The sequence below is a fragment of the Haemaphysalis longicornis genome, unplaced genomic scaffold (assembly GCF_048455015.1).
Source record: "Haemaphysalis longicornis isolate Haplotype H1 unplaced genomic scaffold, Haemaphysalis longicornis Haplotype H1 scaffold_4, whole genome shotgun sequence".
NCBI classification, from domain to species: Eukaryota; Metazoa; Arthropoda; class Arachnida; order Ixodida; family Ixodidae; genus Haemaphysalis; species Haemaphysalis longicornis.
Window position 1 is genome coordinate 226728958 of NW_027526361.1, and position 27777 is coordinate 226756734.

At 46.3% G+C, this 27777-nt stretch overlaps 1 protein-coding gene across 1 annotated transcript; it reads right to left on the bottom strand.

Annotated features, from left to right (window-relative positions):
• Positions 1 to 6237: 6237 nt before the first annotated feature.
• Positions 6238 to 25774, bottom strand: LOC144179681 (flavin-containing monooxygenase 5-like). Its single transcript, XM_077708127.1, has 4 exons — positions 25339 to 25774; positions 21296 to 21628; positions 18450 to 18743; positions 6238 to 10630 (listed from the first exon to the last, which is right to left on the bottom strand). Exons 2-4 carry the CDS (start codon positions 21623 to 21625, stop codon positions 9464 to 9466), a joined length of 1791 nt encoding a protein of 596 aa, XP_077564253.1. The 5' UTR covers positions 21626 to 21628; positions 25339 to 25774; the 3' UTR covers positions 6238 to 9463.
• Between the last annotated feature and the right edge of the window lie 2003 nt (positions 25775 to 27777).

The following is a 27777-nucleotide window of genomic DNA, read 5'->3' on the forward strand; positions in this document are numbered from 1 at the left end:
GAAATACCGCCGACTAAGAAAAAGGATGCAAAAGACCTCTAACTTCTGAGGTATTTTATACCCGTTTGCATGAGCCGACTGAAATTTTTGTGCAAGCGGAGGGTTGTTTGGTAGCTCATGATATTTTAAACAATATGAATTGACTTAAAATATTACCAGTGGAGCTGTTTAGGCTTGAGCAATGTTCAGTGGCGATAGCAAAAACAAAAAAAAAAAAAAAAACAGCGCCACCGGTAAAAGGGGCACCACCGCACATTATAATAGTCAAGCCGGTTGCGAGCCTGTTCGAGTGAGAGCCAAAGGGGCTCATGCGTATACGTGCCTCTTACTATACCATTTGAAATGTACTACAGTGAAATCTAGATATAACGAATTTCAAGGGACCGCGGAAAATTGCTCGTTATTCTGAAAGGTCGTTGTAGCGAAAATCGCAATAGTTAAGACAAAAATTATTATTTCAGTGCCTAAACAACCCACCTGTACAGCAGTGCATCCTTTAAGTCATTTTTCACAAAAAAATGCACAAGTGATCAGGAAACAATGCACGTTTATTTAAAGTAGTTGGTAATTTTCTTCTGGTGCGTGCAGCACAAGCTTCCTAGCCCGAAGGAGTCCAACTCTTCAATATTCCTGTGGACTGACTCAGTGGCCGTGTGGTTTTTCCCCGGAAATGTGCGGAGTTTTCGTACGCTGCCCAACATATCCGCAGTCCTCTCGTTCTCGTCGCAGTCTATACTGCCGCGACACCTTCGGAGGCATCGTCGTTTATGCCGTCCTCGCTGCCTCCTTCGTCCTGAACGCTCACGCCCTGGAGGATGTTATCTGTTGTAAGCTCCGCTGATGTACGTGAAGACCAGCGAGCCACCCGAGCAGCGGCGGAGTGTAGAAAAACTTGGGGTGGGGCGCGAATAGCGCGACCGCGGCTTTCTGCACGGAGGAGGCCACACATGCTTCATTTTTTTTTTATTCTCCTCCCCTTCTTTTTCTCTCTCTCCCATCGGCTCACGCATTCTCCGGAGCAAGTTGCAAGACGTCGTCTTGTGCGCTGCGCTTTGCCGTGTCGTCTGCTGGCATACGGCTTCTGTTGCCGCGATTATTTAACGGAAATCTAAGAATCACCGGCTTTGAAAATATGAGTTCATAGTACTGAGGCGTTGTTAACATGGCACGGAACTAAATAAAACGATCGTTATTTTGAAAAGTTCGCTATTCTGAAGTACGTAGTAGTGGAATAATTTTACACTAAAACTGTAAGCAGTCGGCGTGGGATTTCTGAAACGCTGGTTAAGCTGAAAAGTTCGTTAATGTGGTGTTCGTTGTACCGAGATTTGACTGTAGCCTTTTTGGGATACTAAAACGCAAAAAAAAGATTGCGCATCTTGCTCTAGCGATGCAAGGGTGGACAAACAGCGGATCTGGGGGTCGACGTAGCTTGTTTCGCCCTTGGATCCGCTGTCCGCGTGGGGGACACACTGGAGCAGCCTTGTAAAATTCAGCTCAACTTAGCCTTACCCCTCAGCACTTAGCCTGGCCTAGCAAGAACATCACAAAACCTAGCAAAGCCTAGCAGAAACTAGCAAAACTTAGCAACACCGGAAGAAACTAGGTAGATAACGCAGCTCCGCTGTGCTTTTTTTTTTGGAACGCATATTTCACACCCTCTCAACACCCTACTGAAAACCAAGGGTTTTGCAGTCGGTGAACACCCTTTTCGCCACACAAAAAGAGTTTAGAGCTACAAATTAGGGGGTTCGGCCTGAAAAAGAAGGGCCAAATGACTTTCCAACACCTTTAGTCCACTTATATGACACTATCTTAAGGCAACAACGGCGTAAAAACGTTTATTCTGTACATACATCCTTTTTAATTGTAAAAGATCAAAACACAATTTTCCAAATTTAAATATAGTCTTTAATTAATCGCCCCAGAGGAATGGGGTGTCTTGAAAAGGCACCTTCATTTAGGATACGTTTCAATAGGTGCTGAAGGAACAAGAAAATAGAGAGTTATAGCAGATCGGAAAAACGGTTCCGGTACGGTAACGTCTTCCTTCTGCACATCACCGCGCATGCGCAGAACCCTACCGTAAACCGGAGTGACTTGGCCGGACGGTACCAAGACGAACCGTGTCCGTCGTTCCAAAGCGGACGGCCGCTTTGGAAGAGTTTGGTAGACGTACGCTTGGCTCACGCTTAGTCGAACGGATTGTAAGTATAAGGTCGTTTAAGAAAAATGAGCTTGCAAGAAGTGAAATCCCCGCGATTCTGACCGCTCAAGCACCAAGCGAAACACGGTCCCGACCGAACTGCCGTGGGTCGAGACCACACCGTCGTCCGGACACATGTACGATAGCTTCTTTTAGGTTAAGTAAAGGCGATCCGGCTACATAACTAGAATTAGCGGCAACATGGGGCCGCCCGTATAAAAATCGGCGAGTGAGGAACAGGTGGTAGCAGTGCGAGGGACTCTCAAATACAACGAAATGCTAGAGGCAGCCAGCCGTATGTAGAGAGAGCCCAGCTTGATCTGCTGGCGCCATCTGTTGAGATGGCGTAGAGGTAAAATGCCCGCTTCATGTTCACGCATTCGCTAGTTTGAATCTCCATAGGGGCGTTGGATATTTTCTGATACTGCGTTTAGCGCTCTGGAGAACTGAAATATAATATTGCAGCGCAGGAAACGCCACAGACTCAAGAAGAATTGACAAACGACGTACAACCCAAGTCGCTCCCAGTCACGGTAGCATGTCCGGTAGTTACGGTCTGCTATAACTCTTAAAACGAGCCTTCCCGGTACGGTCCGGCAACGAGTACCGCGTACCGTACCGGAATCATTTTCCGATTTGCTGTAACTTTATTGACCAGCACAGCAGCTAGGACCACAGAAGAAAACATCGTAGCCGATAGCTTAGCAAAGGCTAGCAGTTGTTTGATGAAAGAAACATACATTATTCAATATATACTATAAAGTTTTAAAGTAGCAAAACGCACATACGTAACGTTAAATTAAAAAAAAAACGTTTTGCGAGGAAATACAATAAAGAACTGTAATTATAATCTAGTGATTACGAAAGCATAAGGAGGAATAGGGAAGATTTCCTGTCATTATTATCATCAGCCCCGTGCCTTGACGTCTTTTTCATGGCTTGTTTACTTCGACTCGAAACACAGTGGCGTTCGCATCGCCGAGCACAGAAGCCGTATACTCGAAAGGTATTTTTCTACTAACCTAATTACTTCTTGGGTACTTATGATGCTTACATTTCTCCCGCTGACCTCTGTACAGCCTCCCAAAATCATAATAATATAGCGGCAGCGATAACCGACCGACATATCAGCGCCTTATCACGGTGTTCAGCAGCGAAATAGTCGAGAGTACGCGCACGCGCATAGGGCTATTTGCTGCATGACTGTCGTCTGCTACGCTGTTTCCTTAGGAGTAGTGCACCCCCTGCCACTGCATCTGAATGCCATTTTGTGCCCCACCCTGCTCAGCTACCTTTGCCGGTAGTGAAACGGCCTTGCGAGAAAAAATCACCCGCAATTCCCCGAAGGGGAGCATGGGGAAGTGCGAATGCACGGGTGATGCTATGAGGGGGAATTATGTTGAACTGTGTTGGCATTGGCCCGTTAGTTGCATTTAAAACCCCCGCGTGATCAAGTGAGGATTCACACACCCCGTTAGTCGTTCTCTGGAAATCTTGGTGAATTAAAGTGTATGTTCGAGGAGATCACACACACACGCAATTGAAGTGAAACGACAGTATTCTTTATTCAGCACTTGTTGGTGTTGTCGTTGTAGTTGACGGTCATTATGACCGCCTTGTGGTCACTGAAATGTACGGTCAAGAGTTGTTGCAAGACCGCGCGTATCAGACAGTTCCTCGCAAAGGCCAGGTCGATGTAGCTGCCGTTGATGGTGGTGGGAGCCTCTAGCGGTAGACACGTCATGGAGTGGTTGGCGAGCATGTATTCCATCAACCACTCGCCGCCCTTCTTCTTCTTGGCCAGTCGCCCTAAGTGGGTATGGGCTAAAGAAATTAGGAACTCTTCTTGGCCAATCGCCCTAAGTGGGTATGTGGTGCGGACGGACGGAAGGCGGTGGACGCGTGATTCAGGGTCGCTTAAGAAGTGCATTCGCACTTAATAAGAAAAATAGGGGTCGTGTTGCTCTGAGAAGAAAAGCGGAGCAGACGACGGTCCCACAACAGAAAGTTTTATGCGCGTGCGCGTACCCTCGCCTATTTTGCCGGATAACACCGTGATAAGGCGCTGGCATGCCGATCGGTCGTCGCTCCCGCTATATTATTACAAATTTGGGAGGCTGTACATGCCTGCGCAACGTGCCAAGTCGATGAAAAACCACGGTCATTGGGTCCACCTTTACACTTGAGGGGGTTGGTAGCATTAGGGATGCCTGTTCAGCTTGCATTCCATTGGCCCTTGTTAAATACGATACAGACCAAATAGATCCAATTTCCTTTGTTTACATGAGCTACACCTCAGAATCGGCGTCATTGGGAGTATTGTTTGCCTTTGTTGCTTCTATTTCAGCCGTCGGCAACTTTGTGCGCCATCTGTCGACGTTTGGGTGGGCCATGTGTGCGCCAGAGATGCCATAATGTTAACCTGTACCGGTAACTACCGATTTGTCACTTAAAAATTGACTCGCCATCTCGTTAAAGCGAAAGTGAATGTCCACTGACATTGTTGCAGAAGTACTAACACCTGATGACATGGGTGTGAAAATTGCCGTTTCTTTCCCTTTGCCGCTGCTTAGAATAAGGCCTACCTATAGCAGTGCTGCTGCCGCACCAAAGCTTTACTTTGCCAGGTTGGTGTAAACGCAGACAGGGCTTGCAACGGCAAAAACCGTCACTAAACCGGAAGACCTCGGCGCGCGCTTTAATTCCGTTTGACTGGCGTGCACTCTGCTGTTTGCATGAGGAATAATCGTTTGGTAAAGAGCAAAAGGGTAGAAGAAGGGGTCGTTCTCAGCCTCTTATGTCCGAAAGCCGCGAGAGGACACCGCCGTCACGTGGCGGTAGACCAGCATAGCTTGATCTTCGCAGTTGCAGCTGACCAGCAGTCTCTCCCACTTCTCACGGGAACGAGTGGGGTTAATTTGTGTTGTCGGTCTGGTGGTGGCATGAAGTTCGGCCATTCAGTGACTGGGTGAATGGTAAAAAGGTGTGAGGGTACAGCGTAGAAGCAATGTGGTGAAGTCGTGCATAGCTGTAGTAGGTATCGGATTCTAGGGGCCACAGTTAGGGAGGGCTGTGGTGGAGGCTATTTTAGCGGAGTTGCCTCAAGTAGCGGAGGATGGCTTCTAAGTGGCCTGGGAGGGCTGACCAGTGATGTTTTCCACGTTTGATGATTACGATGCTGGTGATGCCCCGTTGCGCATATTGCGGGCTGCGGCATGGGCGGCTTCACTCCCCAGCAGCACGGGTCCAAATAATAGTAATGGTAGCATGCACCAAAATGCATCACAAAAAAAGTTACAGCCGTTCCACTCTACGTGAAAACTGTTGGAAATGCAGAGCACTGATTCGCCATAATGGGCTGTAGCGCCGTTATCCGCTCACTGCTACCACCCGACGCATTTCAAATTTCCCTCCTTCGCAGTGCTCTCGCGCCCCCTGCCTGAAACTGCGCCAGCAGGAGTTCTGTTCTTTTTGTGCTTGTTTTCCCTCCCGCATCGCCGCCCGACGTTCACGAATGGCTGCGGCTTCTCGCTGGCGAAGTTCGGCGTCGGCGGCTCGCTTGCGGCGCTTGCGCTCAGCATCCGCAGCACGCCGCCGCGCCGCCTTCTCTTCCCGCGTAGACATTGTCGATGAAGTCGATGGTGAAACGTGAAACGTGCCGTGAACCCCCTGCCGCGGCTATGACGCAACGTGGAGCGGCTATGCCGCAACGTGGCGCGGCTATGACGCAAAACAATCCAACACAATCCACTTTAATCCAATCCAATCCAAATCCAAATCCAATCCAATCCAATTCAATCCAATCCAAGCCAAGCCAATCCAATCCAAGCCAAGCCAATCCAATCCAATCGAATCCAATCCAATGCCAGACCGACGGGGAGCGATGCGGACTACGGACGCCAACGCGGGTGACATCGTGAGTTACTGAAATGCTCTGCATTTAAAAAATTGGCCCCAATCCACGATATGACATTGGTTAGAAAGCAAAGCTTAACGCCCCCCGCCCCCCCTCCCTCCCCCCCCCCCCCACAACAATTCCGCATGCGACGTCACTTGAATTCACACACATGGCGCTAGAAAGAGTGAAACCAGAGGTTATGACAACTGTTATCTTGGATTCGCGGGGGCGCCATCCCGAACGCAGCAGCATCGGCCACGGCCAGGCTCGAGCCGCGGACGCCACCGCTGTAGCCCAGCCATGCGTCGGAAGAAAGAAAACAGGGAGGAGCGTGTTTCAAAGGGTGAGACAGCGGAACCTAGCCATCCTTATATGCTAGCTCGGGGCTACAACACCCCGCAACAACACAGGCGCAGACACCGAAACACTCCGTCATGTGAGCTTAGTGATTCCCATTTATATAGATTTAAACTAAATAGTTTCGTAAGGTTGAGTATTGCGAAAAAGCTGAGGGAACTTTTATAATCGCTATTTATCAGAACCACTTGCTCCTTTCGCCTTTTGTAATACCTGTTAAAACACAATTGAATATGCATTCATCAATTTAAAAAAACAGAGTCCCATTCGTGACAAGCAGTGCGGAAAAGATGGCGTTTCTCTAGCGGCCAGATGTCTGTAAGTGTTCTCTACATTTTGTTTTCCCGCCCTGCAAACCAATCCCGAACATATCTTTGGCGTACGACCACTTAATTGCGTCTGGTTCTGGTTACCTAGGAGGTGCTGTAGAACAAGTTAATCAAGCCGTGCGAAGTAAGCCCACAAGGGACGCGAAGCTGCGCCAGAACAGGCCGAACACCGTCGCTAAAGCAGGCAGCAGAGCCGACACAATTGTCTCGCTGACGCGCCTGCCGGCGTGAGCCCGGGGACCGCTGGGTAATAGCGCCCTATAACCGCGACACCTACACTGTTCTCCGCGAGTGAAAAGCGCCCTCCTCCTCTCCAGCCGCGTTGGAAGCTCCTTGTCCCGCCCGCCACGAAAGAACCGTTGGCTGTGGTAGAGGTAGAAAGCTTTGCTTTAAAAATTAAAACGCAAGGAAACCTGTAGCCGCCCGCACTCAATTACCATTCCTTGCTGCAGAATAATGGCGCATGCATTAGAAAAGGTAAAGCACAAACAAAAGAGTGCGGATCAAACTTTTCGCAGCAATCGTTTTAGTATTTTTTTCAGTGGGGTCACCAAGGGAACAGAAAATGCCGATCACGTAGTGGCCTATAGCTTCGCTGTTTGGTATCATTTTTTCACCAGTTCTTTGCAAAAAGATGGCGCTGACGTCGTTATTTATGTCAAACAGCAATGGTGTCCGTATGTCTGTGGTCTCCGCATTGTGTTTTCATGAGATGTGTACTTGGCACAGTTTGCCGAAATTGGGATCGTGCTCAAGATGACTGTATGACGTAACCACCTACTTCGATGTCTACTCGGTATATTGGAACGCAGTGTGAGTTACGCTGTGTTCCGATCGCCAGTCACTATCGTGGAAAGCCTACAGGGCAGTGTAATGAATGTTAAAATACGCGCAAAGGCAGCCACAATTTCAACATACCTGCTGCCACAGACGCTGACGAAAACACCCTACAGGTGTGAAAAAGTACCAGAGATATTTTGTAACAAAATTTTTACACAATTACATGAATACAAGGCAACAATCGAAAGCAGTTGAACAAATGAGAATTGACATAAAAATTCTCGGGAGCAGTATCACCTGTCACAACAAGAAAATTCCCAACGTAGAATGAACAAAGGCAGAAATTTTATTGCAAATGAATGTTGTAATAGCGATGTTGCTTGGAAACACCGGTCCTACCGGATTTCTATCATTGTATGCCAAATGAGTTAGAATAAACTTGAGAAGACGCTATCAGTTCATAACCGCAACACGCACACACGCCCGGAGACTCACAAACGCATACATTTAGGCAGGCGTATTGTTTGCTCTAACCCAAAAAAGGCAAAAAGCACTCCGGATTTAGGAGCAATCACGGGAGAAAAACTTCGGCGTGTAAAAGTTCTTTTTTATTGCATCTCGTGTGGTAAAAGTGGCTGCTTGGCTATGAGAAAATCTCGTTTTGGAGAGCTTATTGGATGGTTTTGCGGAGAAAGTAGTTTTAGAGATAGAGAGCAAATATTACGACAGGAAACGTCCCTTACACTTACGCCGCGATACATTTACCATGACACATTTTTTACGTCAAGACCATTGCATGAGCTGACCACACGAACATTGCTGAAATAATTGAAAAATAGAGGTGACGCTAGGCACGTAAGCGTTCTAACCGCCAGCATGAGGATACGTTTCAAAGTGAAAAAAAAAAAGAATATATGCAGTTGTAATTACCGTGTAGGCTGTATTAGCATTACCACGCAATTTCATTTATAGATACAGAGTACAGCTGCGTGCCGTCAAGCGCATAAGTGATGTGAACTTAATGCGTTCCTAAATGCATATTCGGAGTTAGAACCAGATGAAGTTTTTTTTTCCGGAACATACAATAACTGCTGACCCTGGAACACACCCCAGGCACCGATACTTGTCAGAACACCCACATGTTTTCCAGAAACAGTGCGCTGTTCTGATTTTTCTGTAGGGGTAATTTTTTTTAACACATCGTGGTATAGGTTCCAGTATGCATAAATATTATATAGTATGTTGATTGAAACATTTTCTTTTGTTTAGAACGGCCTGTCAGTGCAATTTATGAAAATTGTATAATGGGGATGTATGAAAATACCGCAGCTGTAAGTAGGGCTTATCACTCCGACAGCACGTCCCCCCACCACAATGAACTATGAGCTGCCTTAATACTCATTCGCCACCCCACACCACACGCAGAAAGTGACCATCGCTGGGAGCCAGTCTGGTCATAGGGCCCCACCACTCCCAACTCTGGCCTGCGCTTCCGCCCCGGCAACAAATGCGGGAAAACAAAGGCTGCCGCCTTCGAGCGGATTGCGTTATCTTGCGTTCCCTTCGAAAAAGGAAATGAGCATTGCTACTACCACCAAGTCACTTCCCTCAAAACAACAGTTAGTTATTTTGAGCGTCTGTTGAGTGATTGAGAAAATACGTCGGGGATTGACAAAAAAGGGTAATGGGACCTTGCAGCAGCGCCCTGCTCATGCTATGGCAACCTCAAATCAGACCTTTCTGAACCCTAGGGTATTCAGAATTTCCCGACAACTTCATGTGCAGAACCGTTATAGCTACAAAGTTGGACTTAACTTGAACATTTGCGAGGCGAGAAATGTACGTGCTGTAGTTAGTTCTAAGCAATCGACGACTTCGAAACTAAAATTATTTTCAAATCAAGCCTCGAGACACCGCTCCATGCAAGGTCTGCGTCCGGGACAGAGCGCCCAAGTAGCCTTTTACAGTTTGACTCACTGACACCATGCGTTTCGCGCTTATGGGCGCAGTTAATAGCCTGGCCAATTGCAAGACAAATGTCAGGCACTTCAGCAGCAGAAGCCTCAGTGCCTTCACTCTGAGGCCAGCCGCGAGAAACGAGAGACCCATGACGGCCACTTTTGGGTCCAGCACAGGAACCGCTAACCCCGAAACAGCGTCCGACTCCCACGGAAGCTTTCTCGTCTTCAAGCCGAGCTTGCAATTTTCCCAGAAGTTCATGATCTGCTGCCTAGCCTTGGGGTAAGGCCTAGCCCCGTGGAGCCTGTACTGGTAGGGCAGGCAGGGACCGAAGACGCATGCCCAGGCCAATGCCGGATCCGTGAGCAGAAGTCGGCCAAGCCGCGGTTTGCATCCCACCAGTTCGGCCACCTCGTCCATGTAGTCAATCCAGTCCACTTGCCTAGCGTGTCGACTACCCGAAATGTAACGTCCTTTGGTGAGCTGATCCTTGCAATCAACGTAGTTTTCCATGGCGGCGATTGTTGGGAGGTCATATCGTCCGGCGAAAACGCCAGCTGCCCAGCGGCTCTGCAGCTCGGAAATGGGAAAAAGGCTTCCTTCGGGCTGCACGGCTCCAATGAATGCCAGCGTTCCTCTTTGCATGTGTGACGGAAACACGTACTTGTAGAGTCGCACTCGATTGTCTCTGACGGGCAACACTGAACCATCGATGAAAGGAAAGTGGGCAGTGTAACCGGTCGCCAGAATCACAACGTCGACAGCAAAGCCAACGCTGGGGTCGTCTTCGAAGAAGACACTGTCCTCGCTGAAGGAGTGCACGTTTCCTTTGATGATGACGGTTCCGTTCAGTATCTTGGAAGGCAGGAGGTCACTGATTGTAGCGTGTTGGCTGTGGATGCGGTGCCTGGCTCCCAAATTGTACATTGCGTGGTTGAAACGCTTGTTTGCGCCGTGTTCAGACACGCTGCAGACTAGACCGTACGGTAGATGTTTGAACAGCCAGTTCCAGGAACGCCGCACATTGGAAACGTCAAAGGGCTCGCCATGGTCGCCCACGCGCGGGATGGTCCAGCAGCCCCGTCTCGTGCTCACGTAAACCTGCAGCAGAAACAGTTGTGATTGATGTGTTGCGCTGATTTGAGATAACTCCAACTTGGCATTTGCATTTGCTGATCTCAAGTCAGAACCAACTTTCATTCTTAAAGAAAGTTACACCTTTAAATACATTTAGGGGGAATTTCTATCCATTCAAGGCGGAGCAGCAGAGTGCTGTGTACAGTTTGCCATGCTTTTTTTTTTCAATTTTAATTACAATTTATTTCGGACACCTTTACATACACGTAGTTATGTCCACGAAGCGGGGCAAAAGGAGACTCGTACGTCTCCTGACGAGGCCACCGCACTGGCAGTACTCATCAGAAAGCAGTGGATGCCATCAAAGAAAACAGAACAGATCAATAACTCTGCACTGTTTATCCTCTTTGTAATTATGGACCAAAAAAAGAAACTTTTTTTCTGCTATGTGGCGGGTGTAGCCAGACATGTAACGGCCTAAGAAGCTAATCCAAGTTGCTACCTTCCGTAACGAACTGTGCATGTTTACGCCATACTTTACGGAAAGTGCACAATGTATTTTGATAGCCTGTATTGCTTAAAAAAAAATTCCAGAAATGGGTCAGAGGGGTGCACACTTAAATACAACCTTAAAAACACACGTGCGTACGTTGGAGGTTAACGGTTTTACTTGGCATTGCGCTCATTTTGAAACCACTTTCCTGTGTTTCGTGCATAGTTATCAGATGTAATAAATTTTGCGTCGGGAAGTTGGTCAGGCGACAGGATTAAGTACAACAACACATCGGCACTGTTGGGAAAGCATACACTGTAAACATACATTTCTTTACCGCATGAAGGCAAAATTCCAGAGCTTCCGTACAGCCGCGAACCAAATCGCGAATGACACAAAGCCAGGATATTCTAACAGCGCGATGTAGTACCACTTCTGCGAACAAGCGTCCCCGCAGTGCTGCTAGATGGTCTCAGAAAATCAGCTAGGCGTAGAGGGCTACCTCATAAATCCCCACGGAACGTGGATACACTCGCAGTGCAAAATCCCGTATTTACGCACCACTAACATCACGTACCTCATAAAACACGGAGTAAAATATTTTTGCGCGTTTTCTCTTAAGTTGGACAGCAGCGCTGCCCCACAGTGGAGACCAAGGCCATGGCCTACGCGCCCACCATCTGCCCTAGCTGCTTCCGATTCTGTGCTTTTCGCGCAGAAGACAGGAAAAGATGGGTGCTGATCCGGCTCGCTAGAAGTTATGGAGGCAATAAAGACAGTACGTGGTGGCCGCTTAATGCGTTAAGCCTGTGTTTCGCGGTCTGGGCGTTCAATGGCGGCGACCGATGCCTCCACTTGGAACCTTTACGATTCCTCAGTGAACTCTAGGGGTCACCGTCAGAGTGTTCGCTGGCAATTTCAGCGTCGATCGCGTTGCTGTTGCTGTTTAGTCATCTTATTTCAATGGTTTTATCCCATTACTTGCATGCGTAGCAAAATGTTCTTATTGTGTGCGCCGTGTATTCTTTAATCTCCGTGGTGTCCCTAACAGATTGAAGTTCTGGTGGTAAACATCGCATTAGCGTAAAGACTAAAGCGTTGCACCGAAAGGAATGAATTCAGTTCTCGTGAATAAATGATACGCACAAGAATCAAGAAAAACTGAAAACTTACGTCAAACTGTAATGCACGCACTTAAAATAGAAAATAAAAATCTTAAATTGAAGTTAGAGATGTGTATGATGGCGATATCCAAGTTATCCGTATCCTGACGCAGTTACCGTAGATTTTGAAGAATAAGAATAACTATCTGACTGAAGCGACAGCACTGTACAAAACACACGCAAGGAAAAGATAGGGACATACGTAACGCTGACTTCAACTGATAGTTTATTAACACGGGAAACATTTATATAACTGTAAGATATGGCAATAGCACAGATTGAAAGAGGTTAAAAAAAATAAGAACAGAAATGATACAAACAGAGTACACCGTAATCCGTGCGCCGTTTGCCGTCCAGTGCTAACACAAGCTTCGTTTAAGTACGCGAATTCCTTCGCCGTTAGAGAGACAGAACGCACACTGATGTAGTCGTCATTGAACCGCACGATCTCTTCCGATTTTTACTGCACTGTAGCTTGATTCATGCGAAACCAACTAGGCCAGACATCAACTTTACTACGAATAACTGTTCACGAACGAAAAGAACATTTTTCACCCTTTTCCCCGGAATATACTTCGAAAATTCAAAATTGATTTTTCTGCATGTGTTCGGACATCAGATGTTACCAAGAAAACAGTTCTGTATCGCGACGGACCTTGATTAGTTACTAATGGCCGCTAAAATATTCGTAGATCTGGCCGACGCACCGTGAAACGGAAAATTCTAGGGATCACATCGCGAAAGGTAACAGCAGCGTGAATTCAGGAGGAAACTTGTGTAGATGTCCTAGTCTAAATCCAGTTCAAAAAGTGCCGTAGGGCTGGCGCCAGTGTAATACCAATGCAGGACACCAAATGGTCAACTCTTTTAACAAGATGGCTACCAAGGGATAGCATAAGAAATAGAGGAAGACCCTTTTTTTCGATGGAAGCACGAGGTAAGAAAATTTGAGGGCCAAGAGTGGACATAGAAGCAGGTGGTGATTTATGGGAGTGGCATTCTTCAATGAACAGGCACAACCAGGCTGGGTATGATGATGATGATGATGATGATGATGATGTAATGCTTCTGTACCCCACATAAATTTTTGACCGTTGTTTTAATTTGTTCACCACTGAAATTGCAAAATGGCCGATTGTTGGTGGGTAGCTTCGTACTAAAAAATATTCATAGGTCGTAAGTATCAATTTGAAAGCAGTTTTTATGGCCGCGCCCACCATCCCTCTGTGAAAACTTCTCTACCCCTTCGCCAGTGTACGCCGCTGTTCCCCCAACCCTTCTTCAGCACTACAGAGAAATGGTTGCTTAGTGCGACAGCACCTCTTTAATCCGCCTTTTCAATTTGCGTACGTCTTTAGACATGCGTATATCGGTCTAACTAAATTGCGTGTCCGTCGGGCTTATCGATATCGTCAATAATAAACAGAAAATTTAGCTACTTACAAGGTGTGCAGCTTTACGGAAATAGCGCGATAAGGCGGCACGCATGCAGGTAAACCGCAAATGCTCTCACGACTTTACGACAGTATTTTATTACTGCACACAGCATTAGGGGAAGGCTACCTACATTAAAGGGACACTGAAGGGATTTGTAAAGGCTGCGGAATTACTAGCGCAGCTTGTAGTCTGGAGTCTTTAGGCCATGGTTCGACCACTCTCGCCGAGTTTGCATGACTTTATTCAGTACAAAAATCACTTGAAAAGTGCTGTCCTGCTATTTGCATCCTGCTTGCCGATTTTCTATTACGTTTCATATCACTTCAAAAAAGATGGCTTGACTTGACTGCGCTACTGCACGGCTCGCCGACACTCGACTGAATAAGTCGGCCCAGTGTTTAGTCGGTCGGCCACTGGTGAGTCGTCGCAATTCGTTCGCTCGGTTGAGACGATGCCGCGGCGCGTTTGTGCCAGGTAGAATGCGCCTTTAGTTTGCTAGTTTGTAAGCTGCATCGAGCTCGGAGTCCAAGTCGCTCCACACAAGCGCACATGCAACGCATCGCTGTCTGGTACGCTAGTAGAAAAATCTAAGGCCAATCGAAGGTGAGAGAAGAGTCAGCGAAAATGTAGGCAGTAAGGAATTGAAATCAACGGAACATTTTATCGCAAAGCGTAAAACCAAGATTCGGGAAAAACTTTTTGCGCTGGAGGAACTAGCACAGCGGTCAGCAGCACGACCACACGTGTGCCAATGCTTTTCTGTGTAAGGAATGCAGTCGCTGGACATGAGATATTGTGGGAATCTGGAGGACGCTTCCTGAACGAGTGCTATACAAGAAACAGTCGTCCAAGCTGCAATGAAATGCTAAAAAGTAATGAAAAACGTAAACTGGCTGTACTTTAAATACTTTACGCTTCCGCCCGTGGCAGTGCTGACTTATCACACTTCTGCCAAATGATCATTGATCTCATAGACGTCTGTGACCAAAATGATTCTCGCCCTGACTGGTACCCCTGTTATTATTTGTTCACTTCTGCCCCAGTTTTAAGCCAAGTGTACATAATTTTTTATTGTGCGTCATTTTGTTGTTCGTTTTGAAATCAACACATTTGCATGTGTACTTTAGTTAGAAATATGTGTTGTAAATATCATTTCCTACACTGAGATGTAGTGCAATAAATACCATGTGGAAAACATAAAAAAAGCTCATGTTATGAGCGAGTGGTCTGCAGCACTACGTGTATTGTTTAGCAAGTCTTAAGGTCAAATCACTGGCAGCACTTTTTTTTAAGTTGAATTATTTGTTTCGGAGAACGTTTTCTGCACTAAATTCATCATTTTCGCGCTGTAACACTCATTACTCCACGAGGCAGTTCGCAGAACATGTGGAGACTGACATTGACGCGCTGGCGAGTTCTCGTTGGCGTGGAGTTGCATAAGCACCGACTGCTTGCGGGCAAGGTGCGAACTTGGCCTGGTGCGAACCGTGCGAACACGCCTCTTACGACAGAGGCACGAGCCAGACAAGGCCAAAGATGGGGAAAAGTGCATCACAATTGATCGTCAGTGTCGACGCTTAGGGCGTTCATCCACTGCGTAGGCCTCAGATAGTGATTGTTACGATTTCAAGCCGTGGTGTAAGGCTCAGTTAGCGTCTCGACTGGGGCCAGTTGGTTCATTCTGATCTTAAAGAACAGCGCTAAAGACAAGGACTAAGAAAGAAGCACAGACAAGCGCTGACAAACAACTGAGCGTAATTTATTGCTGCTCGCTTATAAATACGCTTGTCACACATAAAAATACACAAAAAACAGAAGATTTACACAACCATAAGAAAACGCAATCACGTCTTGTCATAACTACAACCACACGGAAAAAGAGATAAATTACCTTAATGGGTAAACGTGTGGTTGTAGTTATGACAAGACGTGATTGCGTTTTCTTATGGTTGTGTAAATCTTCTGTTTTTTGTGTATTTTTATGTGTGACAAGCGTATTTATAAGCGAGCAGCAATAAATTACGCTCAGTTGTTTGTCTGCGCTTGTCTGTGCTTCTTTCTTAGTCCTTGTCTTTCGCGCTGTTGTTTAAGATCTGTAAGGCTCATCTGACGCATTTTACAGCCGGCAACATGGCAAAAGCTCGGTATGGCGACTACTCGTGTATCGAGAATGCCTATCCAACAATAACGGCGGATGCCAGGCATGGTGTTTCCCAAATCCAGAACCAAAACCCGTTATAATACTAATCTTGGACATCGTTAAATTACGTAGCATCTTGCATTTACCTTAGTGATGTTTGTTGGTGAGGCCACTGCCAACCGCGTGTGGTAGTTTCTTTCTTTGAGGCTTTATCAATTAAATACCGCCGTATCGACAGGAGGAACGATGAAACCTGAGTTTGCTTGAGCCATTCTACGCATACGCAGTGCAAGCAAAAACAGAAGCTTGACAAATTCATTTCACTGTCCCAGGCCCACGCGCAACTGCGCTGACGTATAAGAGCCGCTCACATAGCTTGCGAGTAAAAGAATTCATACTAAATTTTGTTGTCCGTCATTGCCGGCATTGTTTACCACCCGCTCCATACCGCATTTTATGAGGTGAGAGCGCCCGTGACGCCGTGGCTAATCGCGGTATTTTTTTTTGTTCGCGGGACAACCCTGACCTATGCTGAAGCATGGCGTGCGTGCTCTTCCCAGTGCCCCGAAAATGGTTTTTACACCGCAACAACGCTGATAAGTTCACCACCATGCATATGGGGTGGTTGACATTAAAATGGGAGGCAGTCAGGGTCCTGGGCGGGGATAAGAAGTTCGATGTTTCGCTTTTCTACACCTGCGCTCAGGTGATTTGTGACCACAATCCAACCCCTCCACATGCAGCGAACTTGTCTAGTTGCCTGCCACGGCGGCTCACTGGATCATGAAGGCCTCCATGTCAATTATCATGAAGGCCTCCAAGAATTGCCTATCTGTTTGTGGGACGACCTGAACAATATACGCGTCTTAAAGAAATCCGGAGTTCACTCTTCGTCCCGTGTGATCTCCGCTTGCACGAGGAATCCCTTAGTTAGAACCACCTTGGCGGAATATCCGCAATGGTGCCATACGAACTTGCACATTTGTTTTGGAGCAAGCGGGCAGTTTTGGACGGATCGAGGTTTGTCGATGAAGGGTAGTCCAGTTGCATTAGGTCGATCAGAGAGGCCTTAAGTTTGTACTTTTCACGTTTCTCCGTGAAGTGTAGAAAGTGTAGATATGGCCTTACACTTTCCCATCTCATCGGGACGATTGCCGCCGCCGTCGCAATCGTCGTCGTCGTCATCGTCGTCATCGTCGTCATCATCATCATCATCATCATAATTTCTTAACTACCACGAGATTCCGCGCATGCACAGAGATAACCTGAAGAATATTGTCCCTGAATGAGAAAGTGTATGACAGCTGCATTTTACCGGTACTCACCTACGGGGCAGAAACTTGGAGGCTCACTTAGAAGGTTCAACTTAAATTGAGGACGACTCAGCGAGCAATGGAACGGAAGATGACACGTGTAACATTAGTGGAGAGGAAGAGAGCGAGTGGGTCAGGGAACAAACGCGTGTTAAGGACATATTAGTAGAAATTAAGAAGAAGAAATAGACGTGGGCAGGGCACGTAATGCGAAGGCAAGATAACCGTTAGTCATTAAGGGTAACAGAGTGGATCCCTATAGAAGGCAAGCGTGGCAGGGGGCGGCAGGAAGTTGGATGGGCAGATGAGATCAAGAAGTTTGTGGGGATAGATGGCTCGCAGTTAGCACAGGAGCGGGATAATTGGAGATCTATGGGAGAGGCCTTTGCCCTGCAGTGGGTGTTGATGGGCTGGTGATGATGATGACAGAGATACCGAAAGAAACTTGAAGCAATTCAGGATAAGAACTTAAAGTGTACCGTCATGCAGCGGTTTAAAGTAATTATTGCAGCCTGTCTTAAGAACACTGCAGAAGTAATGTCTCATAACCTTGGCTCGCACTTTCATGACCGGCCTTGCGGACGTTCAATTAAAAGACCCCGTTCTTTCAGGTGCCCTGATCAAATGATTAGAGAAACTTTGTATACCTCAGATATTGATAAGTCCAAAACGTGTGCTGCAATCGCATAACTGTAAAATCACCATCAGAAAACGCATTGTCTTGTTTACCGACATCGCGTTGAACGTGCTGTAGTTACTGCGACTCTATGACTACGGCTTTGCGTGGGTTTTAATACTTCCGTGTTGTCATTCGGCTTTGTCGCGATAAGAAAAGAAAATAAACCATTAAATGACGAGTGATATTTATGTTTGCCTGCCCCCCTTTCCGCCTTGGACATACATTGTGCTGTGTTGCAAATAAATATTACACAAGTCCATAGCTGTTTGCACAAATACGATGAGCGCTCTTAAAGGCTTCATATCACTCTGATAAATAAACTAGTTAAAGTTACAGCGCACTAAAACACACACAAGGACCATTAAGGGACATACGCAGAGCTGACTTCCAACTGATACGTTATTGACACGGGAAGCATTTATACATGCAAGATACAGTGACACAACAGTTTAAAGCAGATAAACAAGATAAAAATGTATAAATGTTTCCAGTTAGTTGTCCTTCTGTGTGTTTTTATTGCGCTGTAACTTTAACGTGTGGAACCAACTAGCCCATACGTGAACCTTACTAAATAAACTAGGTACGTTCCCATAATAAAATACCAGTTGCACTACTCACAGCATCAGCGACGGCGCTCAGTTCCACAGCAATGTCACAGCCGGAGTTTCCGAGCCCGATGACCAGGACCCTGCTGTCTTGGAAGCCCGCCGGACGCTTGTAGTCGCGCGCATGCAGCACGCGGCCTTTGAATTGGTCACTGAGGCCGAAGAACTTTGTTTCCAGGGGCGTGTGGTCATACCCCGTGCAGACCATCACAGCGTCGAAAGTGTGTTCGAATGTGCTGCCTTTTTCTTCATCCCGCACCACCACATCCCAGCGGCCCGTTGCGCCGTGGTCATGCGTAGGGCTGAGCTGTAATTCAGACCGACGACCGTTTCAGCATTCGTATGGGAAAAAGTTTTTTAGTGTATACTAAGTAAGTCGAAGGGAAAAAGTGCAAATGCCGGCACTCTGAGTGAAAGGAAATAAATACGCTCCACAGGAAAAAGGGTTTGTGTCGGTAGTTTGAGCTTGCGCCAAAGAGAAAAGAAAATATTTTTTCTCCTTTCGCCAATGTTTTGAACAAAGATAGCTTGCCCAGTGCAGGCATAAAAATGTAATGGGGCATTCCTGCTAAACTGTACGTGGAGCTCAAGCGTAGCTCCGATCTAGGATTTGAAAATTCCGCAAATTTAACCCGGTGCACGCTAGGAGCGTTTCTTCGCTATAGCAAATTCAGCGTACGCGCTCGACAACGTTCATGCGATGATGGCTTTGGTAACATAAGTAAATTCAAGAACACTCGAGAGAGTACGTGAAAATGTGGTGTGAGAAGCGCTGAAAAGATAGCACGAAGTAGCCGCCTCCAAGGTAGTAACGAAAGGAGGCTGAAAAACGGGTGCCATTTCTATCGAGCGCTAAGCATAAATGTTGCCTCGGAAAGGTGGTAAAATGGCAACAGAAAACTCCTCTACACGCTCACAGGGCTGTTCACGGTATAGTGCCGGCTTGTAGATTAGCTGGGTTAGTTACCACGCCCATATAACCAAAGAAGTCCTGTTATCGAAATAGAAATAAAAGATTATTCATTTACATCAACTGGAACGCCATTCGACTACCTGTGTGCATCTCAAAGCGCCCCGACAAGACCTGAGCACCTTATCCAAAAGCCTGATTCCAAGTTCAATCTTCGGTTGCAATCTTTGCGCTTGTTTCTTGGTCGCGCCTGTACGCTCCGCATGGTTCCCTAGCTCCATTTTGCCGTATCTCGGAGATTCTGGTACCTAACCTTCGATAACAAAAAGCACCGCTTCGCACACGTGTTTCTTCTGGAGACAAATGGAGGGCGCTAGAAGCTTCTTGCATATCTGCGCGCCGTTTCTCATTCATGGAGACATGCTTTCAGGCTAAAAAAAGGGCATAGAGCAATCCTGTTACTCCTTGTTCTCATTTGCTGTGTACGCAACTGGCGTGAACCGTATACACGTAGCAGTTACAGCTAGCCTCGCGTGTCTGGTCTTCTGCAAGGTTATTACAACGTTTTGATCATGCTCAAAGCTTGCCAGTGAACTTCAGTATTGGTCACAAAATTGTGCAATAACTTTTTCTCTTGTCCATTTGTCCTATCTAAGTAATCGGTTCTTTTCTTATGCCGAAAAACAGTGAAACACTCATATTTGGAAGAGCTGGACCCAACTGCGTGGGGTAATTGCGCAGGGTGCTGTCAATATTTTCCGAGACCTGACTGCTCAGAGTGAAAGGTGAACTGAAAAAATGGCTCAGCTCACTCGCATACAGCCCATTTCTGACTCTTCGTTCTTCGTGGCAATGGATTTCTGCAAAAGCACGTCTCCAGCGTAACTTGGTTTGTAACTTTGGTTTGTAACTTTCTAGCCCGGCATACAGTGGCCCATTACTCGGCTGTGTGTATTGGAGAGGCAGAGGGTCACATTTGGAATTACACATATGGAGCGAGAGATTTACTTGATGGAGTGGGCGTATTTATAGCGATTACATGTTTTAAACCACCCAGGCATATCTGAAAAAAAAAAGCTGCTCGAAGGCTATAGGTTACGAGTACATTGCATGGTTGAATCGTTACAAGTGGAAGGTACGCAGTGGGATGAAGTAGTGCTGATTAGGATAGGCCTGGATTACATCGGTTGATGCACCTAGACGCTGGTTAAGTTAAATCAAGTCAATTTTAATTATTTAACAGACACACACGAGTGCAACATTGGATGATTTCGTGGCCTAAAACCTGCCCTAAGCAGCTCGACAGGGGACCTGGAGCCCTTCTACTTGGCAGCAGTCAATGGAGAATTCAAGCTAGTCGCAGTAAACAAAAACGAACACAGAAAAATGTAATTTCTGTACTCAATGCTGGAAAATATAGAGCAAAAAAAAGTAGAGAGGTGGCGACAAGCCCGTTGCCCAAAGTCAAGCCTTAGCGCGTATTGTTAATTTACGCTTACAGTAGACTCTTACTGGTCTTTTAAGAACCTGTGTAGAGTCAATTTAGGCCCAGTACAACTTCATTACCCATCCTGATGCAATTATGAGTAGGCAGTGCAAAAAATATAGACACATTAGAACAATCCCAAACATATCTGAAACAAAAACTTTTTGCAATATTTTTTTTCGACACCAATACACTTAATGGCAATATGGCAATAGAATAAAGTGCTCATGGGAGCACGTGGGGGAAAGGATATTTTCACCTCAATATTTCTGAAGTTGAACAAGAAGTCTTTAGATGCAGTCCGCTTACGTTTTTCGCTTCATTGTATAGCATGACAGCTTACTTATGAGGTGACCAAACGTCTCATCTGTCGCAAGTATCACGCGAAATCTACCGAGCTCCACTACAGCACCGCAATAAGAAATTTCGCTTCTAGGTGTGGGTTTAGATCAGCCACGCTTACCCTGATCACGGAGTGGCAGCAGCGAACGTGCCTCCGCAGAGAGAAGGCGTCGGCGTAGTCGTTGAGGTACTTGGACACGAGACTGTGGTGCATGTAGTTGGGGTACCGCGGCGGGGGAGGGAAGTCGCTGAAGGCCGACATCTCCTTGCTCGTGTTGGTGGTGGTCGAGAACATGACGGAGGCCACGCCATCGACGTTCTGCTCCCGGTACGTCCACAGTCCGCCCAACTCGCTCGTCTTCTCAAAGCACACCGCGTCCAGGCCCTCCTCGAGACAGGCCTTCAGCGCTGTGAGGCCACTCGCACCTGCCCCAATGACCGCTACGCGCATCTTCTGCGAGCAGAGATTTGGAGAAAAGAAAAGAAAAACACGGCCGCATGTTGAGATGACCACCCGGGAGATTTGAATAGGGAGCAAATGATAAAAGGTGCCTGTATGTGGTGTTTGCGTCTTACGTCGTCTTCGTCTGCTTAGCGCCCCCTTTTAGTCTTTCCAATAAGCATGAACCAACTAGCTCAACAAGTTTTGTTAAGCAAATGATAGTATAAGTAATGATGCACGGCGCTAAGCCTAAAACATACTGTTTTTTTTTCGTTTTTAAAGCAAGTTTGTAGCGTTTACGGTAACCAAATCTAAACATTCGCACGTTCAGTGCTGTCCACAAAACATTAAAGCAAAAGATTTTTTTTAAATCAGAAGCGTGCGCCTTTTTGCCAGATGCATAAAATATAGGGACAACAAAACAGGTTTTTCCACATTACAGATAGACACGTTCACCATTTCTGTTCATCGTACACAACGACAGCATAGTGGTAGCATTAAGTGTAGAAAGTGTTTACTGACCTATTTTCTCCCCGATAGCCTTTTGGTAAAAAACTGCGCTTCGTGGGGTGCACTCTGATTACCCGAAAGTAATAAAATTGCCAAAGCGGAGAAAAAATAATTGAACGATACCTAAGGAGCCCCGGGTCAGTATCATTCAGGGACGCAAATTGTTTCTCTGAAAAATATGGGCGGACATAGTATTTTCCAGAAGAAAAAGGCAAAATGAATGGCAAACGCAAGCGTTTCTGCATCAACACTGCACTAACTCAAATAATATAGGTTAACAAATAACGCAACAAAAATATAATGGTTTATAATGACCCCTATTTCCGTAAAATAGAAGCGGAATCAGCACAAAATAATTGGGCCACAAAGTCATGTGATACAAGTGAGTCCACCAGTACGGAAAATTAATTTGCGCAAACCAAGGAACTGGTAAATTTGTACCAAAGGTCCAGAATCCTTATGAGCAGATTGCGAAAATCCGCTGAGTTTTACCAAGCGGTCTCAGGCTTAAGGACGGAAAACCATAGCATTATTGCCCTCGATTGGTAAGGTTAACTTTATACTACAGTGGTACCTCGTTATTACGAGGTACAATCGGAACAGCAAATTAGTTCGTTATATCCGATATTCGTTATAATAGTACAGGTGAAAAGCGGCGCTAACGAATCGACAATCTGTCTCGCGCAAAAGTAGTTGATACAGAAATGCATTTTGAGGCTTCCTACCCACTATAAACCACGTAACACTTACCTTTCTCCTTTTTGCATTTCGCACTGAATCTGCCGGAACATAAGTACGTGACATTACAACAAAACAAGGTTCACTTGACAAAACAGGCCTGAGTCTTTATTTATTTGATGAAGGATGGGATCTTCATCTGGTGGCTACTCACAGCACTGAGCAAGATGGAGTTTTCCACAGTGTCCATGAACCAAAGGGATTTTATACTTCTGCAGTTTTGGATGCCAGAGGGTTTTTACATGCAGTTTTTGAGCCTCCTGGTCAAATACTTCTTTGTTATATCCAAAATCGCGCGCGCCTCACAGTTTCAGTTTGGTTATAAAAGAATAAGTGCCATTGAAATAAAGCGTGACCAACAAAAGATCGCGCTTAGTTCCCTATAGCCGGGAATTCGCTATATCAGTGTTCGTGATAACGAGGTTAAACTGTAGTAGCAATGTAGGAACGTTTACGCTTCAAAGTGATTTAGTTATTGAGTTTCAGTCAGTGATTGGAAATTAACACAAAACACAAGTTTGGATGGTTAAAAACATTACTTTTCCTGGATAATTATGATACTGTAGGAAAGGGAGCCCTGGACTCGGCCGCTCGTTCTGGCCGGGCCTATGCACCTGAATAAATGTGGCAGAGCCGCAGCGCATCACCGAATCCACATCTCCCTATCACACAATACCAATTTTATAGCATACTTCAAACAAATAATCGAGATATTAAAGAAAACATATGAGACAGCAGCGAATGGTTAGCCACTTGCCGGCGATTTTTTTATTGCGTTAGAGAATCTTGTTTGTGCGATTGGCGGTTTCCGACGCAGGACACCGCCAAGAACACGGTAGGACACATGCAGCGGGGTTCCTATTTCTGCTTGATTGTAATAGTTGAATTCTAAAGTGCAGCTAACACAATAATAACTACCTATTTAGTGGTAGCGTCCGTTACGTAACTCCTGCCTATAATACGCCCCGGCAGCGCGAGATTTTAGAGTTTTTCACTATTCATTGCTTTGTTGTAGAGAAAACTCCTTCCATGGCTGAAATTACGCTGAGTGAGTTACCGAAGGCTGGTTCTTTCAAATGAAATAAATGGAATAAAGTTGTGTTTTGTGTTTATGTCCCCTCTAATATACTGACGATCACACCTGAGGCGTTTTTTTTTCGAAATGAGCCAGATTCACCTAAAGCGAATTTGAGGAAGGAGCGGAAGGTATTTCCGGACCTAAATGCGGTGCCATGAAAACTATTATATGATATATTTTGCATGTCAGCTGGCGAAGTTTATGCCGACAAATAATTAAAAATTATGCCTTAAATTTGACCAATATCGGGGTGATGAGTCTGGATTTATCTCATATTGAATTGAAACACTCGAGTTCATGCTGCATTCTTACGAAAACGTTATTTAAATTGACGTTGAATCATTGTGCAATTTAGTTTTGGTGAAAAAGGCATTAAAAGTATGCAACAGGTTCCCAAGAACAGTATAACTATACATGGAGAGCATGTGAGTCCTCTTGGAACCATCAGCTGCTTTTTCGAATTATTCCCTAGGATAATTATCTTGGGCACACCTCATGGCACTAACAAAGTAAGCAAGCTCTTCATTACCTTGCCATGAATTTCCGAAACGCTTCACGAGAAGTCTGCTCCCATCTTACTCTTCACCTTGATAAAGTGGTCCGTACTCTCTGAGCGGGGAAGGAGCGGAGGGGGATTTGCAAGGGGTTGTAAGCGGCGGGTATTTAGGTAAGTACTGAAATGGTAAATATGGGACTAAAAAAAGAAATATAACCCGAGTTATTTCGTAGCAACGGGAGAAGCGAAATCATTGTTTCACATCTCTGTTTCATTTCGTTCACTTCTTCCGTTCCCTTCGTCGTTGAAACCCAGGGACAGATCTTTCGCCGATGTTCTAATTGCCGTCTGAATGCATAATAGGCCAGCTCCGAATTGCACACAAAAAAAAAACTTCCGAAAACACCCACGAAACAGTCTGAATTCTCAATCGAAAAGCAAACTCCCATTGGGCAAATGCATTTTGCTAATTTTGATGCGACAAAGATCAAAACCTGGTTCATTTTCGATACGAACGGCGATCTGCGTAGTTTCCAGGGCGTTATGTCAACAATTTTCTAGCCGCCCCTTTTTTAGGGGAAAGTTGCCGAGTTTTTCCTCTCACTTCAGCTTTATCTGTCTCATTTTCGGTTTCTGGATCGGGTTCATTTCGAAAAAAAAAAAAACAACGCCTCACCTATCCCGGCTATGGCTCCCAAGCAAACACTGGAAATAATTTCCTCCCAACTCCCAACCCTTCCTTTTAAAACCTTTCCTTTTAGAGTAACCGTTCCTTTTAGAATAGAGAAAGCAGTGATGGAAGTCGGAATTAAGTCATCCTATTAGACACTGAAGCAACTGAGAAGAAAATGCCGCAAAATGCCACTGCGAAAAGTTCAATCAGCGACACTTCCTACTTACTCAAGGCCCGTACGTTGCACTTGTAGTCACCTCTGCCGTTCTTTCTCTTGCACTGAGTACGATGAAGTACCTCCAGGAGAGCGGTGACGTTTGCCTAGACCATTGCAGTGGACACTGGACACTTGGAGGTGATGACACCAGGGTTGGTTTTATGTGTTTGTTCTGTTCGAAAGAACGTACTGTACGGATGGTCGACGTATAAACAAAAGAGGGAAGCAAGTAGACAGAGAAAGGTGAATAGTTGGGAGAATCAAACGCGGCTTTTCCTTCCTGTTTGTAGCATCGCTCATGCAAAATGAGGCGAAAACTAAGAGCGTGTCCTAGACGATGAGCAAAAACAGCGGTGGTGCTGCAGTCTGAATTCCTAAAAAGGACAAGCGTCATGTCTACTTCTCTTCTTAAATACCCGCCGGGCGAGGAGGATGCAGGAGAGAACCCCGGGACCTCGCTTTGCGTATAAGTGAACCGTTTACTCTCTTTCCATACGGGACTCTTAAACACGGCTCGTAAACACACGGGCGAGGACGACAAACATAGGCAAGCGATAGAGTGGCGCTCCTGTCAAGTGGCCGCCAACCGAGCCCGTAATTTTGCCATCTTCTCGCCTGGTACCCCTGCGTTGGGTGGCCCACCGCCACGTTCACGTCACCACATACAACCTTGACGCCGCGCGTGCTTGCTTTATGCAAGAATTAAGCCTGTGCGGCGTGATTCCCCTGCTCGGAAACAAAGGGGCGGCTTGGAGAACAATGCACGTGAGGCTCAGCACGGAGGACGCGTGTCAGGGCCAGACCAACCACAAGGTACCTTGAAGTCGTCTGGAGTAAGGAAGACGCCCGAGTGGCACCATCGCATCGCCTTTAAAGCTTTATAGATTTACCCAGTGCCATGGAAGCGTTGAAAGAAGGCGTGGGGGAGGCAGCGAAGGTTGAAAGCTCTCATCATGAAAATCGTCTCCAAGGACAAGGCCCTTATCGGTGACATGAGTGGGCATTTGCCCCCAGCAGATCTTTGCGCAGGTGCACGGTAGACAGCTGCAATATCCTTTCCGGGTGCATTGAAGGTGGCGCGCTTTTCAATCTTCAAGGTCACCACTTGACGGCGAGAGACCATTCCGAAATAAACGTGCACACGGCAAATATTGGAGTTTGCATTGGCAGCGGAAATTGAGAAGCTGCGAAAGGGGCCCCAAAACCAATATGCAGCCAGCCCAAGTCGGAGGGAGCTGAACTTGTTCTGAACGAGCAAAGTTGAGCTTGCAGGTGCAGGCGATGAGTGGGATAGACCCGACTGGCGGTGGAATGAAGTCCAAAGGACGCAATAAGACAGCGGAATACACGTACACGTAAATATATATAAGTGGCAGGAAAAAATGAAATACTACAGGAAACGTACGAATCATGCTAGGGTAAGAAACGGGTGGACATAAGAGGGAGTAATTTTCGCACCGCGGAGCACTAGACCACGCTGGGGTCTGTAATTGCAGAGAGAGGAAATTCTTTCTTACAACGAGGCTCCTTCATATTCAAGTATTATGTTTTATCCAAAGAAAACTCATGCTGTTTTGTTGGCTTCAGGGTTGGTGGAAAAAGGTTTTTTGGGGGGGGAACATTGGCGGTGTACGGATAGTATCCTCCAGTTCTAAGGGTCGATTCATCGATGAAGTTTGTACTTGTTAGTCTTCGGGAAAGCACTAACGTGAGCGTTCAAAGCTGACATATCCATTGGAATAGCCTCATGTGTAGGTGTGTAGGTATCTGCGAACCATGTACGCCCTGGAATCGCTTGAGATAACGTATTTTAAATCAGTTTTAATCTTCTCACGAGAGATAAATAAAGAGAACGTAGCTAGTTTTGACATAACCAGTTGACATAAGGACCTGAGAGCGTCTACTGTTTGGCCACAGGCTGCACACACGACGCGGTGCTCTAAAGAGGGCCCGCCTCCTGAATGCGCCTCTGCATTATTATTTACAATGCGTTTGGCAAACGGTGGTGCCTTTTTATGGTTCTTGGGTCAACAGGTACCAATACCAGAAAGAAAAATAAACAATGTTAGTACTGCATTAGACTTGATAAGTCTACTAACGTGCAGTGCCGTAAATGAAAGCCAAAGATCACCCGCCGCGGTGGCTCAGTGGCTAAGGCGTTGCGCTGCTGAGCACGAGGTCGCGGGTTCGATTCCCGGCCGCGGCGGCCGCTTTTCTGATGGAGGCGAAAAGCAAAAACGCCCGTGTGTACGAGATTTCGGCGCACGTTAAAGATCCCCAGGTGGTCAAAATTAATCCGGAGCCCTCCACTACGGCGCGCCTCATCGCCTACGTTGCGTCGGCGCGTTAAACCCCACAATCAATCGAAAGCCAAAGATCGACAGCAACAACGTATTTGAGGACGACATCGTGAACAAAAATGCCGATACTTTCGTTTACTCTTTCGAAT

What these genes read in the sequence shown, in the direction of transcription:
- LOC144179681 (XM_077708127.1), bottom strand. Translation starts at nt 21,625, where the DNA reads ATGCGCGTAGCGGTCATTGGGGCAGGTGCGAGTGGCCTCACAGCGCTG. An exon ending in GCTGCCACTCCGTGATCAGG is followed by an intron (nt 18,744 to 21,295) that starts GTAAGCGTGGCT and finishes TCTGAATTACAG; the next exon opens with CTCAGCCCTACGCATGACCA. An exon ending in TGAGCGCCGTCGCTGATGCT is followed by an intron (nt 10,631 to 18,449) that starts GTGAGTAGTGCA and finishes TTTCTGCTGCAG; the next exon opens with GTTTACGTGAGCACGAGACG.